This window comes from Somniosus microcephalus, chromosome 2 (assembly GCF_052327205.1).
Source record: "Somniosus microcephalus isolate GS21.2 chromosome 2, FLI_Smic_1.0, whole genome shotgun sequence".
NCBI lineage: Eukaryota > Metazoa > Chordata > Chondrichthyes > Squaliformes > Somniosidae > Somniosus > Somniosus microcephalus.
The window spans coordinates 215,263,802-215,279,553 of record NC_140988.1 but is presented as its reverse complement, the minus strand read 5'-3'; the positions used below and the strand labels follow the sequence as shown (position 1 = coordinate 215,279,553).

Sequence of the window (15,752 nt, the reverse complement as noted above, 5' to 3'; positions counted from 1 at the left end):
TAACACATGGTCTCTCACCGTGGATGAAGCAAAGGTAATGAAAAGTTATTTTGACCGTTTTGAAGCATATGTGATGCCCAAGACAAATACGATATTCGCTAGGCACAAGTTTCAGGAGAAAGTACAAGGAGTTGGTGAGTCGTTTGAACAGTTCGTGACTGAGTTAAAACTGCTGGTAAAAGACTGTGAATATTCAGATAAAGATGAGATGGTCAGAGACCGCATCGTGTTTGGAATACATTCAGCTAAAGTGAGAGAGAAACTTTAGAATGTTTGGTCCGGGCTAACGCTGGACAAAGCTATGGACATAGCTAGATCGCACGAGATAGCCCAAGCACAGTTGAAAACCATAACCGGTGCCACGAGCAGCTCGTGTGAACAGACAGTGCATGCAGTTAATAGACACACACCAAAGAACACCGCCCAGAAAGCGTGTTTCAGAACAGAAAGAACAGAGAGTGTTCTAAAAATGAGCGACACAGACATAAAACGCTTCAAAAACTGTGGATATTGTGGAAACCAGATGCATGGGGAAAAGGAGTACTGCCCTGCCAAAGGAAGGCAATGTGCTAAATGTGGTAAACGGAACCACTTTGCTAAAGTTTGCAGGACTGTTTTTGGAACAACAGTAACAGCCAAATGCCAGATAGAGAGCCAAATGCAGAGGGACTGTTTATTGATTCTGTGTCACAGAAAAAACAGATTTCAGAGACTGAGCAAGCTTTTGCCGATATTGAGATAGGAAAACAGGGCAAAGAGCTTAAGTTTAAACTAGACACTGGATCTCAGGTTAATGTAATTCCTCTGAGTGAGTATCACAGCTTGAAGGATGAGTGTGAGCTACAGCCCACCTCACGCAGACTGACCAGCTATGGGGGTGAGCAGCTCATTGTAAAAGGCACATGCGTGATGAAATACAAGTACAAAGAAAGTGACATGATGTTGGACTTTTACATTATTGACACTCAAGCACCTCCAGTGCTAGGTCTAAAGGCATGTTTAGACATGGACCTCATCAAGCTAGTGCTATCATTGACAGCACCAGTTGACAAGCAGACAGTCATGGAGGAGTTTGCTGACGTTTTCAAAGGAATCGGACTATTCCCATGTGAATGCACTATTCACCTTGACCCAGCAGCAACCCCTGTGGTTTGCCCACCGAGAAGGATACCCCTTGCTCTACGTAGTCGCCTGAAGGAGGAGCTGCAGAGCATGGAGAATACAGAAATCATCATCCGGGAAACAGAACCGACAGAGTGGGTCAACGCGTTAGTAGTGGTTGAGAAACCACGTACAGGCAAGCTCAGAGTCTGTCTCGACCCCAGAGATTTGAACAAGGCTATCAAACACCCTCACTACCCTCTACCAACGCTAGATGACATCACACCCAAGCTACTGGGAGCACGTTACTTCAGTGTAATGGACGCACGATCAGGATACTGGAATATCAAGCTCACGGAAGAGTCATCTAAGCTAACAACGTTCAACACACCATTTGGACGCTACCGATTTCTGCGTTTACCACTTGGTCTTATCTCAGCTCAGGATGAATTCCAGCGGAAGATCGACAAAACCTATGAAGGCCTCGACGGAGTAGTTGCAATCGTAGATGACATCCTCATCTATGGCAGGAATAGGGAGGAACATGACAGGAACCTCCGTGCAATGCTACAAAGATCACGGGAGAAAGGTATCCGGCTCAACCCCACGAAAAGCATAATCGGATCCACCAAGATCAGTTATTTCGGGCATCGCCTCTCAACTGATGGCATTAAGCCAGATCCAAAGAAAATCTCCGCCATCAAGAAGATGGAGCCGCCGAAGAACCGCGCAGAGCTAGAGACAGTACTAGGCATGGTTAACTACTTAGCCAAGTTTGCCCTGAGCCTCTCCGAAATCAATGCACCCATGCGTCAGTTGCTCAAACAATCCAATGAGTTCCTGTGGGACAAACAACATGACACAGCATTTCAGAAAATGAAAGACCTAATCACCAGAGAATCAGGACCAGTTCTTGCCTACTTCGACCGCAACAAAGGGCTCAGACTACAAGTGGACGCATCAAAGTACGGACTAGGCGCAGTATTACTGCAAGAAGGAAAGCCCATCGGCTACACTTCCAGATCTCTCACAGACAGTGAAATCAACTATGCTCAAATCGAGAAAGAGCTATATGCAATTCTGTTTGGATGTAAGCGTTTCCACCAGTACGTCTATGGCCGACAAGTCATTGTGGAATCCGAACACAAGCCCCTCGAGTCAATCATGAGGAAACCACTAGCCGCAGCCCCACCAAGGCTACAGAGAATGATCCTTCAGCTACAGAAGTACGACTTCACAATCATTCACCGTCCAGGCAAAGACATTCCTGTCGCAGACACGCTCTCCAAAAAGTCTCTTAGCTACCAGGACAGCAGCCTCAGTGAAGGCATGGATGTGCAGGTGCACATGGTGTACAACAGCTTACCTGTGAGTGACTCAAAACTGAAGGAGATCCAAGCAGGAACAGAGAAAGATGCACAACTCACACTGCTGAGCAAAGTCATACATGAAGGATGGCCTGAGGAAAGGAGGAAATGCGCTCAGAGCATATCTGAATTCTGGAACCACAGAGACAAACTGTCACAAATCAACAGAATCGTCTTCAAAGGGGAGAAAATCATCATTCTTGCCAGTCTCAGAGAAGAGATGTTGACAAAAATTCATGCTGGGCATATGGGTATGGAAAAATGCCAACAAAGAGCACGTGACATTATGTTTTGGCCCGGAATGTGCAAACACATTGAGGACATTGTCGGAAAATGTTCCATTTGTCTAGAACGCCGTGCATCAAATGTCAAAGAGCCCATGATACCTCACCGTATCCCAGACAGGCCCTGGCAGGTCGTGGCAACGGATCTGTTCACATGGAACAACGAGGACTACAGTGACTGTTGATTACTACAGCAGATTTTTTGAATTGGACAAGCTTCACAGCACCACATCTGCAGCTGTGATCCACAAGCTAAAGGCAGCCTTTGCCTGGCATGGCATGGTAGAGACTTTAGTCTCAGACAATGGCCCCCAATACAAATCAAAAGAGTTTGGGCTAAAAATTCAGTGGCCTGCGCCACCAGTTTGCGCCCAAAGAGGGCTTTTGCGCCACTGGGCAAACCTGCCGCCATATTTAGCGGGGCGCTAATGGCGGCGTTAGCCAGTAGCGCTGCGCCGCCACCGATGACGTCATCGGTGTGCGCAGCACCCCGCTATCGCCCCGCTGGCCATATTTGGTTGCTGCCGCCTCCCCCGCGCCGGCCGCAAACAGCGACCGGTACACGGGGCCTACCTGTGCCGGTAGTGGGGCAAGTTAAGGTGGAGGTGCGGCCGGCCGCTTTTTTGGCGGCCGCCTGCCCGCACCTCCTTCCCCGGCCTCCTACACCCCCCGCCCCGCGGCATTGCCGGCTGTTTCCAGGGAGCCCGGCACTTCTCCTTGGTGCCGGGCTCATTTGCCGGCACTCGCGAGCGGGGATCGCGCTGTTGCAGGCACCTCCCCCTTAAGAATGAGAGGAAGGCCTGCAGTACCGCAGGCTGCCGTGCCGCAGCGGGTGGCGCTGCGGCACTTTACACGCCGATATTCAGTTTCAGCGCCCCAAGCGGGGCGCCGAAACCCTTGTTTAGCGGCCGGCTTCCACTTGGGGGCGCTGAAACTGAATTTCCCGCTGGCGCAGGTGGCTCCACGCGCAGCGGTAATTCCGGCGCCCAGGCGAGCTGGGCGCCCCTAACTGAATTTCTAGGCCTTTGAGTTGTTTGCCAAGGCATGAGATTTCACACATGTCACATCAAGCCCACATTACCCTCAAAGTAATGGCCTTGCTGAAAAAACTGTCCAGATTGCAAAACCACTCATGGACAAAGCCAAAGCGGACAAAAGAGACCCCTACATCAGTCTCGAGTACCGCAACACTCCGGTTGACAACTTCAAGTCACCAGCACAGCTGCTGATGAGCCGCAGGCTTTGCTCAATCCTTCCAAGCACCAACCAGAGGTCGTCAGCTGCAAGCAAGTGCATGCAAAACGTGTACAGAGACAGCAACACCAAAAGAGATACTATGACAGGTCAGCTAGACTACTGCCGCCGCTGCACAATGGAGAATCCGTCAGAATCCAGGAGCAAGACTACTGGAAGCCAGCAGTCGTCATCCAGCCAGCTGATACTGAGTGATCGTATCACGTCCGCACCCCAGAAGGACAGGTGTACTGCCGCAATCGCAGGCACCTCCTGAACACCAAGGAACAACACCGTCATTCCGACGAGAGGATCAGTTCAACAGAGTGTGATGAACAGAGCAATATACAAAACACATCATACTTACCTGAACCTAAACCTGAACCTGATTTGTTGACCAATTCAGGAGCATGCTCAGTTCCATACCACACAAGGTCGGGACGAGAGGTCAAGCCTAGAGTTATCCTTGACTTGTGAACTGTCGAAGGGTGTAGGCGGATCGCTGCCCTAAAAAAAAATACTGTACATCGTTATTGAAACGTTGAGATGTTTTCAGTGCTAGTTAAATGCTGAGTTTACTTATATGTTTACTAGCTGAAGTGCCCGGCGTTGCCGAGGCTTTTTTGAGGGCATGTTGTTGTTGGAAGAGAGAGAGAGAGAGCGACTGGGGGGGGTGGGGGAGGGAGGGCGGGGGGGGAATGGAGGGCGGGGGGGGGAAGGGAAGGGGGGGAAGGGAAGGGGGGAGAGGGGGGGAAGGGGAGGGGGCGGGGGGTAAGGGGAGGGGGGAGCCCCCCCCGAGGGTCGCGGCCCCCCCCACCCCGAGGGTCGCGGCCCCCCGAGGGTCGCGGCCCCCCCGAGGTTCGCGGCCCCCCCCCCCCGAGGGTCGCGGCCCCCCCGAGGGTCGCGGGCGCCCCCCCCCCCGAGGGTCGCGGCCCCTGCAGAGGGTCGCGCCCCCCCCCCCCCCGAGGTGAAGACCGCCGATTGCGGCTGTGCGAGACGGCCGGGGGGCCGGTTGCCAGGGTGACGCTTGGCGGCCCCCCCCGAGGGTCGCGGCCCCCCGTAGGTCGCGCCCCCCCCCCCGAGGGTCGCGGCCCCCGCAGAGGGTCGCGGCCCCCGCAGAAGGTCGCGGCTTCCCCCGAGGGTCGCGCCCCCCCCCCCGAGGTGAAGACCGCCGATTGCGGCTGTGCGAGACGGCCGGGGGGGCCGGTTGCCAGGGTGACGCTTGGCGGCCCCCCCCGAGGGTCGCGCCCCCCCCCCCGAGGGTCGCGGCCCCCGCAGAGGGTCGCGGCTTCCCCCGAGGGTCGTGCCCCCCCCCCCCCCGAGGTGAAGACCGCCGATTGCGGCTGTGCGAGACGGCCGGGGGGCCGGTTGCCAGGGTGACGCTTGGCGCCCCCCCCCCGTGGGTCGCGCCCCCCCTCCCGAGGGTCGCAGCCCCCGCAGAGGGTCGCGCCCCCCCCCCCCCGAGGTGAAGACCGCCGATTGCGGCTGTGCGAGACGGCCGGGGGGCCGGTTGCCAGGGTGACGCTTGACGCTCAGCAAGCCCCGCCCCCCGGCCGAGCCAGAGAGAGACGCCGCGTCTCAGCTCCTGCTGCGCGCGCACCCTAGCGGCGCTGGGCTGAGGCTCGGCCCTCCAGCCTTCGAGTGGGGCCGGGAGGTGCCTAGCTCGGGTGTGGGTGCGGAGGAGACGCCGAGGCTTCTAGGCCTACCTGGAAAAACGGGGAAAGGTAGGGAAATTAATGAGATTAGATAAGTTAATTACTTTCTAAATCATTTTTTTAAAAAACAATATGTGTTTTAAAAGCAACGTTTTTTTTTAAGACGCAGAAAGCGGGAAAAAGGAAAAGTGTGGAATCAAGATGGCGGCGACTCACCTCGGTTCAGAACGATAAGGCCCGGCCACACACGCACCGATTGGCCCGGCAGCACGCACCAGCAACCCGGCGTACGATTGGTCGAGCTCGAGGTCACTCTGTCGCTAATGAGCGGATAATGAGATGCTAATGAGCGGAACGTTGAAGGTTTTTGGGATACCGCGGGCGCGATTTTAGCCCGGCCGAAACGTAAATACGCTTAAAACCGTCTCGGAAGCGTAAGCTTTCTTTGGAGGTAACGCGCGCGTAGGTACGCCCTGTAACTTTCGAGTGCATAGCCCGACAGACGCACAGGCGATGACAGACAGAATGACAGAATGACAGACAGACAGACAGATGTACCGATGCTACCGAGAACATTATGTAAAAGAAAGGTTTAAAAGTAATGCATAACGTTTTTCTTTTAAAAGGGGATGTAACATTTGCATACTGAATTATCATTGGCCCGCAGGCATCTGTAAGGAATACCTATTATATTCACATGTGATCACATGCTGAGTTGCCATTGGCCTGCAGGCATTTGTAAGGGGTCCTAACTCCATCTTGTCCCCACTGTGCTGTATGATTGAGATCACAGACCTGATGCTTCATAAAAGAGTTTAAACTGTAATACTCCGTTGTCCTGCAATTTATTATTTTTGTACAAAGTGTGCAAAACAAGACAAATTCCTTCCAAGTCAAGTTGAGGATTCAGGCAGGCCAAGAAAGGTTTGTCACCGGTTGATTTACTTTTAGGCCCAAAGATCCACGGGTTTTCCAGAAGTCTCAAAAGTTTGGCTGAGAGACTGATATGTGAGGCCCCATGTTCGCTGTGAGTTTTCATGGGGGTATATTTGAGGCAAAACATCTCCCTTTCATGGTTTTCCTCATGTACTGGTCATGTGGCAGTAACGCATTACATTTACGAACTTGGATTCCAAACCATTGGGTTTTCTCAATTAATGTTTGGCTAATTGATGTCTCCTATTTAGATAACCTTTCTGTTTTCACATACCACTTTAATACCTTCATACTAACCAGACCTGCACCACTACCTAACTTAAGGGGTGTGACTGCTTCCTGGATCAAAGTGTCCAGATAACTCTCCCCCTCCCTGAGGCCCCGCAATGTCTGCACCTTGGACTCCAGCTCAACAACTCTGAGCTGAAGTTCCTCGAGATGCAGACATGGTCGTCCAGGATTGCGATGCTCTCCACAAACTCCCACATGCTGCAATTGCGGCACATAACCTTGTTTTATTTATTTAGTTAATTAAAATGTGTGGCCTAGAAATTCAGTTGCGTTCGCCAGCCGTTAGCGCCATAAGAGGAGTAGATCTCGAGCGCTAGGCACTTAGCGCCCGGGCGCAGACCGATCTGCACCTACGCCCAACTTCAGTTGACATTTAGCGCCGGCGCAAAGTGTTTGCGCGCGCTCAGCTGCGCGCGCAGCTTATGACGTCATTTCGTCGTGCAACACCGTTTGTGCGCCCCAAACCGGAACTTCAGTGGCGCCCGCCCAATGTGGGCGTGGCGCTGTTAAGAACTGTGAAGTGGAACGTAGCAGAGGCCCTGCGGGCCTCGGGGAGCGCTAATTAAAGGGCACTTAGACTGAACTATAAAGGCCAGCCATTTTGCTGCAATGACTTGAGTGCTACGGATTTCTGGACAGAGACCAAGGAACAGACCTTACTGATTTGGGACAACAGAGGAGAGGTATTTTTGGCTTCTGGCCAGAGCTTGGAAATTTGACTCATTGTGATTTCACTGTTTGCAAGTATATTATGGGGGCTGCATGGGGTTCCAACCCTCAGTTCCAGCATTATGTGCGAAGGGCTCGCAGACGCTGTGTGAGAGGGGCAGCCATGCCTAGACGCAGAGGGGCCATCAGGCGTCGGCAACGTAGGCCTTACCCACTCAGGGAATACCGCCAGCAGGTGTCCTATCTCACCATGACTGCCGCGCATTGTGTTAAGAGGCTGCGCTTCAGAAGGGAGGTGGTTGCAGAGATCTGCCAGCTGCTTCACAGAGATCTGCATCCACAGCTGATGTGCAGGACGTCTCTGTCGGTGGAAGTGAAGGTCACGGTGGCTCTGAACTTTTATGCAAGCGGCTCCTTCCAAGCCGCTGCTGGGGACATAGCGAACATCTCCCAGTTCGCCGTGCATCGCTGCATCCAGCAGGTCACCGATGCCCTTTTCGCAAGGAGACACCAATTCATCTCCTTCCCCATGACCCTAGAGAGGCAGGAGCAGCGTGCAGTCGGATTTGCCAGGATCGCCGACTTCCCCATGGTGCAGGGCGCCATTGACTGCACGCATGTGGCTATGTGGGCACCTATCGACAATGCCGAGGATTACCGCAACCGGAAGGGCTACCATTCCCTCAATGTACAGCTGGTGTGTGACCACAGGCAGCGCATCCTAGCTGTCAATGCCTGCTTTCCAGGCAGCAGCCACGATGCATTTATCCTGCGCCAGACTACTGTGGCTGACATGTTCCAGGCACAGCCTCCCCCAAGAGGATGGCTTATCGGGGACAAAGGCTATCCTTTGTGTACATGGCTCATGACCCCGCTCCGCGCGCCCAGGACCCCTGCTGAGGAGGCATACAACGAAAGCCATCAAGCCACAAGGAACATCATAGAGCAAACGATTGGTGTCCTCAAGCAACGGTTCCGCTGCCTGGATCGTTCCGGCGGATCTCTACAGTATTCGCCGGATAGAGTCTCCCAGTTCGTCGTCGTTTGCTGCATGCTGCACAACCTGGCTATCCGCAGGACTCAGGCACTGCCACCTCACGTTGGACCACCACCTCAGGAGGACGAGCAGGAGGACCATGAGGAGGAGGAGGAGGAGGAGTACCAGCCCAGGAGGGAGCCACAAGGTCCAAGGGCTGTCCGTCGGCGGCTTATTGAACGACACTTCTAGGCCCCCTGTCAGGGAATGGCTTGTGGCAATGAAGGCACATGAATGCAGCCGCTCCGCAAGCCCTCAGCCGGTTAACGCAACAACCACTTGAAACATCACACATGGACAAGCTGAATAAATAAAAAGCTTTATTGAACAAACTCAGGGCCCTTCCCACATGAAACCCAAAAACAGACAAGACCCCCAAAAAACAGTCAAAAACATATCTCACTCCCACAACCTGGGCAGGAATAACAAAACTTGTCCATCCAAATGGCCTTCATCCTCGGCCTTACCAAGACAAACCCCCCCATACAGAACACAAACACCCCCATATAAAAAAACATTTGCCTTCATCTTCGGCCTTACCAAAATAAACCCCCCCCATACAGAACACAAACACCCCCATATAAAAAAACATTTGGCAACACACTCTACTTTGTGTGCCGAGAGGGCGAGTCCTTGTCCAGGCTTTTCCGGCCCCTGGCCGACCTGCTGCTCCGCCTCAACCTGGGCCCTGTGGGTGTTGCAAGGCTGGGGGAAGGCTCCTGAGGGGCACAATGCGTGACGGCAGATGCCCTTGGGGGTCGGCCTAGAGGAGCTCCGGCCCTGGAGGGGCCGGCTGCTGACTGCTGCAGCTGTGGCTGGGCAGCATCAGTCTCTCCAGCAGCTCGTCGCAGCTTTGCTGGGGGAGTGGCAGTGGCGGCTGCAGCAATGGGGGCAAGCTGGCTGATGCCAGGTGCTCGCTGGTCGCCAGAGACACTGGCAGTCGGCCGGGCTGGCACTGCAGCAAGCGCAGCAATCTGGTGAAGGCCAGACCGCTGTGCTGCAGCAGCGCGGCGGGTGCCCTGGCGATGCGTGCGTGACACAGCGAGTGTGGCAGCAGTGAGTGCCCGTACTGCCCTGGTCTGTGCCCGCATCAGACCAGCCAGTGACTGCACGGCACCACTCGTCAACTCTCCACTCGCTGCCTGTGCTGCCCTGAATTCGGACTGACTCGCGTCCTGTGATGCCCTGAATTCTGCCCGACTCGCGTCCTGTGATGCCCCGAATTGTTCGAGACCCCTGGCCTGTGCTGCCGCGAGTTGTTCGAAACCCCTGGCCTGTGAGGCCCCGAAATCGGCCACACTATGAGCCAGGGACTCAATGGCCTCAGGCAACCGTGCCACAACCCCCATGAACTCGGTGTGGCGACGATCCGAGTCCGCGGACATTTGATCAAGGAGGCGCACCTCCTGGGCGAGGACCGTCTCCGGACTGGAGGCCGGACTCTCCCTCTGGGGAGAAGGCCGCCGAGCTGCCCGACCCTTCCCGCGTGGCTGGACGCCACTGGGCCCAGCAACTGCACTCCCCTGCAACACTTCCCCCCTGTGGGGAGAAGGCCGCCGAGCTGTCCGACCCTTCCTGCGTGGCAGGATGCCACTGGGCACAGGAGCTACACTCCCCAGCAACACTTCCCCCCTCTGGGGAGAAGGCAGCCGTGCTGCCCGACCCTTCCCGCGCGGCTGGACGCCACTGGGCACAGGAGCTACAGCCCCCTGCAACACTTCCCCCTGGCTCTCCTCCAGGCAAGACGTGTCCCCTCCATTGCCATCCCCTGGCGCGGATGAGGGTTCCCCCGATGTGCCGCCTTCCTCTTGCTCCTCGTCGTCCTCCTCTTCCGAGGGACTGACACTCGCAGCTTCAGGGACCTCCTCCTCACCAGCTGAAAGCAGGAAGGCACAAGAGTAGCTTTAGAGTGAGGACAGGGCGTCAGCGAGGGAGGCATGAGTGGTGGCATTATGCGCATTGGTCGGACAGTGGCAAAGGATGTAGATCTGAAGTGCAAGGGGAACGAGAGAGGTCCAAACGGTCATGTCCTTACCATTGGGGCCCAGCACAGGGTCGGCATCTCCAATTGCAACGGGGCCAATCACCCGGGCACCCATGAGTCGACCCACGCGCTCCTCCAAGTCACTGAGCTCCTGGAACTGGGCACGGCCTCCCCCGGTGACAGTCCGGCTCTTCAGATTCTCGGCCAGCTTGGCCTGCAAGAGAAAGGACGGCTTCTAAGTACAGTGTGGTGCCCTGTTGTTGTGTGCACTGCCTCCCATGGTCGAATAGCTTGGCCAGTGTGGTGCCCTGTTGTTGTGTGCACTGCCTCCCATGGTCGAATAGCTTGGCCAGTGTGTAAAGTGCAGAAAGTGCAATTGATGTTCATGCCAGTGCCATAGCTGCTGGAGGAGGGCTGGCCATTAGGCCTTTGAGGTCCCTTTGCCCATAATGTGAGGTGCACATGCAAGGATGAGGAGGACACTGGAAAGGGTACTCACCCTGACCAACCGAGTGAGGTCGTTAAACTTTTTCCGGCATTGGTCACCAGTCCTGGGGACATCGCTGTTGGCTGTGACCCTCTGGGCGATTTCCCTCCAGGCTCTCCTGTACAGCCTCTTGGGAGCCTTCTTGCCACTGTCCGGGAACAAGATATCTCTTCTCTTCTCCAAAGCCCTAACCAGCACCTTCAAATCATGGGCAGAGAAGCGCTGCGCTCGCTCACGGGCCCTCTGCATCCTTGCTGGCGCTATTTCTCTCCAGCAGCAGTGTTTAGGCCTAGCTGGAGGGCTGCAGTATCCAGGGCGTGGCAGCAGACCAAGTCGACCCTTCCCCCTTTAAGAGCTGGCCGGCGCCAGGGTGTCTGCTGTCAATCAAAACATGACCGCACCTGCGCTGCGCCCGGCCTCGGCGGTATCAGTCTGCACCGCCGGCTTAGCGCCTAAAGATAGGGGTGCAACGCCAGTTTTAGCGCTCGAGCAAACTCCTTGGCCAAAGCTACTGAATATCGGCGAAGTGGCCTCCACTTTCCGGCGGGCGCAAACTTTAGCGCCCGCCCGACTTTACCGCCCCAAAAGTGGCTATACTGAATTTCTAGGCCTATGTATTTAATTAACTTCGTTTATAGCTTAGTTTTTAGCTAATTGTTAGATCTAGTTTAAGTGCTACAAGTATTGGAGGCAAAAGCAGCAGCTCCTTCCCCCTCTGCTCTGAATTCCCACTCTCTCCAAATTCCCAAGTTTAACACTCTGTTTAGGTGCAATCTGTTTAAGATCACTCTGTGCAGACCACTCTGTGTGTTAGCAGATAGTGTTTACTTTTCTACATTTGGAGCCACATAATTGTTACTAGTGTTGTCTCAGCTCCCTTACAGATATAGACCCAGATTTTCCTCCACTATCCTGCCCCAATTGGGTGAGATAACAGTGGAAAAATTGGGAAATTGTGACAGAGGCCGACCACCACCTCCGTGGCCTGACCTTGATGTTCCTCCCTAGCACCCCTGCCAGAATGGCCACTGGCTGTCCCTTACCCACTCACCGCATGTAAATTACAACAGGGAGGCAAAGCAAAGCAAGTTGTTCCATTTCTCTGTCTTCCACTCGTACTACTGCCGTCTCCGGGGGCTGTCAGGAGAGGGATGGCAGTAATCCTCAGGGGCAGCAACCTAAGTTTCCCTGATGTCTCTTTTGAGGGACAGGACCAAGGCCTAAAAAGCTACCTTGATCTTAGGGGCTCTTGTGCCCCTTTAACTTGTTCCATCGCTTCAGGTGCTACAACAGCAGTCTTCCTGTAGCACTGCCAGAATTTTCTTTGGGGGCTGTGATGGGCTCCTGCAGCTGGCAGGTATGCTGCCAGGAGACGGCCCTGCATATTTATTGATCTTCAACTCAGGAAACCAGGCCGGGGTCATGGCAGGGTCAGGGCAGCAGGTAAAAGTCCTGCCCTGACCATCCTACAGCAGGAAGAGGAGAATTCAAGCCATCTTCTTTATAAAATAAACATTGTGAGGCTGCAAACTAACGTCAGCAACAGACATTCTTCTAACCTGCTGTAGAAATGCAAAGTACAAAGCCCGACTGAAGCATTTCTTGCATTGATTGGCCCTATGTACACAAGGCTATAGAGCAATAAATCTGTTACAGATTAGCTTGTTTTCTTGTGTTAACAACTCATTTTTAAAATTGCAGTCTATTTCATCATCCAGGATAAGAGAATCTGTTGACAAATTCTGAAAGTATACCAAAATAAACTATTGGTTCAGAATCTGTGCTCACGTAATGTTGAAAAATCAAAGAAACAATTCGATTGGCTCATCGTCAGATTATGTTTGTTGCAGAAGTTCTGTGGCTTCACGTACGCACCAGATGTCAGGAAATTGCAGGATTAGTTAATAATCTTAGATTTTAGAATAATTACTTTTTTTCCTGCATGTTGACCAGACTCAAATGTAATTGCATTACCGACCCTGTAAGTAGGTTCAACCAGCACAATGTTCTGATTGGTGCAGCAGTATCAGTATCTACACTGTTAGCACCAACACAAATGGAGTGTGAATTAAGACATGATTATATATAACAGCTCCTCACCAGGGACATAATCACTGCTTCTGTTATTTTACAGGTACTACCACCAATAGGAAGCCAGCTTTCTGCCACGCTACAGGCAGAGGGCCGAACCATATGGCCTCTGTCAGTACAAATAGTTTATTTGTTACACATAGTGGAACACAGTAAAACCCAGGCTGTAAATTCCATAGCTGACAGTTATTTTACACAAGGTGACTTGTGCTTGAAAACACTATTATTACATTATTTATTAAAGGTTAACTAACGGAGCTACTGCATCCTTTGGCTGGAACCTGCTCTGGCACAAAAGAAAGCCCATTATTCTTGTCAGTAACTGACCTCACCAAGCTTAACTTCCCATTCAATCGGAAATGGGCTATAATTATTTAAAATTCAGTCACTGTAGGCCATAAATAATTACATTTGATCCATACAGTAAAAACTTTGGAACCAATATATATACAAAAATCAGACACCGTGCAACAGCTGTGAACGCAATTATTACAGAGCTCTGACCCCACTTAAAGAAGCAGCCAACAGCTTAATCAGTCTCGGCATCCAAAGAGAATGATATTTCTCACTTACTCTATGTGATTGGTTTGTTTTACAAATTGTTGGAAAAGAAGCATTAATTACTTACTCGCAAAGTAAGATTCCATTTTCCAAACCCGTTCGAAAGTCCTTATCACCAAAACTTCTGCCTGTTACTTGCTGCAGAAAAAAGGGAAAATCTATTAGTGGGGATGTAAATAATAAATACAATTTTATGGATATTAACAAGCAAATTACAATAACATGAACTACCACATTCAATATGAGCCCAGGCTGGAATATTCTGACAGGAATATTATCTGTCAATTACCGAATACATGCAAAACAAATCCAACTGCCAACCTGTAATTAACAAGGACTCTATTTCCTAAAAGGTTATGGTTTTGATGCAAAAATAGTGTACATTACAGTTGGGGTGTGTCAGTTTTGGAATAATAATGCTTCTTTCTTGCCAGTGGAATTTTGCACCTGACACATCACTGGAGAAACATGAAAAAGACCTGCAAATGATCAACTTGCTCTAGTTTCTAGTCAAATGTGCCACTGTGTTTGATTACAAATGCATAAGAAGCACACACTTGAGAGTTTGTGAAACAAGTACATTACTGGTTCACCCTTTACTGATTTGCATTTGAAATTTTTTATAGTATCTTTTCAATTCCTTCTTTTTCATGGCACATATTCCACCCCTTTAAAAAATGTACTTACAGTATTAAGGGATGTTAATAATGGGAAATGAAACTCTGCCCATGTCAGTCATCTACTGTCAGCATCAAGCACTCTCAGGTCAGGTATGGCACAACTAGATCCAAAGTAAAGCTACCTCTCCTCTGCCCCAATGCCAACCTCAGAAGACTACCACCTACTGCAGCTGTGCAACAATTTTTCCCCTCATAATAGCCATCCTGTGACCTCTCTGAGCTAGAGTTGCCAATTAGGAACTGGGTTGAGATTTCCCAAACTAGCACCCTTACAGCCAACTTATGGAGGAGACTTTCATCCCATCAGCCTGGGCTGGATTTGCCCAGTTCTCCCACAAACCTCACTCCTTGGCCAAGAAGAGAGATGGCTAACATGTTGCCAGACATCTTCCGGTGATAGAATGGGATCAGTCACTAGGGAGTACGTGATTGCAGCACATGCTCTACAATAACACAAAGGAAGATGGTTGTGGTGGTTGAAGGTCAATCACAGCCCCAGGACATCGATACAGGAGTTCCTCAGGGCAGTGTCCTGCTTCATCAATGACCTTCCCTCCAACATAAGGTCAGAAATGGGGATGTTCACTGATGACTACACAGTGTTCAGTGCCATTCACAACTCCTCAGATAATGAAGCAGTCCATGACCGCATGCAACAAGACCTGGACAACGTTCAGGCTTGAGCTGATAAGTGGCAGGTAACATTCGCGCCACAGAAGTGCCAGGCAATGACTATCTCCAACAAGCGAGAGTCTAACCAACACCCCTTGACATTCAATGGCCTTACCATCGCCGAATCCCCCACCATCAACATCTTGGGGGTCACCATTGACCAGAAACTTAACTGGACCAGCCACATAAATACTGTGGCAACAAGAGCAGGTCAGAGGCTAGGTATTCTGCGACAAGTGTCTCACCTCCTGACTCCCCAAAGCCTTTCTACCATCTACAAGGCACAAGTAAGGAGTGTGATGGAATACTCTCCACTTGCCTGGATGAGGGCAACTCCAACAACACTCAAGAAGCTCGACACCATCCAGGACAAAGCAGCCTGCTTGATTGGCACCCCATCTACCACCTTAAACATTCACTCCCTCCACCACCGGTACACCGTAGCTGCAGTGTGTACCATCTACAAGATGCACTGCAGCAACTCACCAAGGCCTCTTCGGCAGCACCTCCCAAACCCGCAACCTCTACCACCTAGAAGGACAAGGGCAGCAAGCGCATGGGAACACCAACACCTCCAAGTTCCCCTCCAAGTCACACACTATCCTGACTTGGAAGTATATCACTGATCCTTCATTGTCACTGGGTCAAAATCCTGGAACTCCTTCCCTAACAGCACTGTGGGAGTACCTTCACCACACAGACTGC

At 52.1% G+C, this 15,752-nt stretch overlaps 1 protein-coding gene across 13 annotated transcripts in view; it reads right to left on the bottom strand.

Moving 5' to 3' along the window:
- The window catches only part of LOC147123222 (LIM and calponin homology domains-containing protein 1-like), a 637,194-nt gene that overhangs the window by 357,726 nt on the left and 263,716 nt on the right, over window positions 1–15,752 (bottom strand). For all 13 annotated transcript variants that reach the window (XM_085969296.1, XM_085969236.1, XM_085969219.1 and 10 more), the window contains exon 2: window positions 13,763–13,833. In XM_085969296.1, coding sequence (XP_085825422.1) covers window positions 13,763–13,833 — 71 coding nt within the window. The remainder of the gene's footprint in view (window positions 1–13,762; window positions 13,834–15,752) is intronic.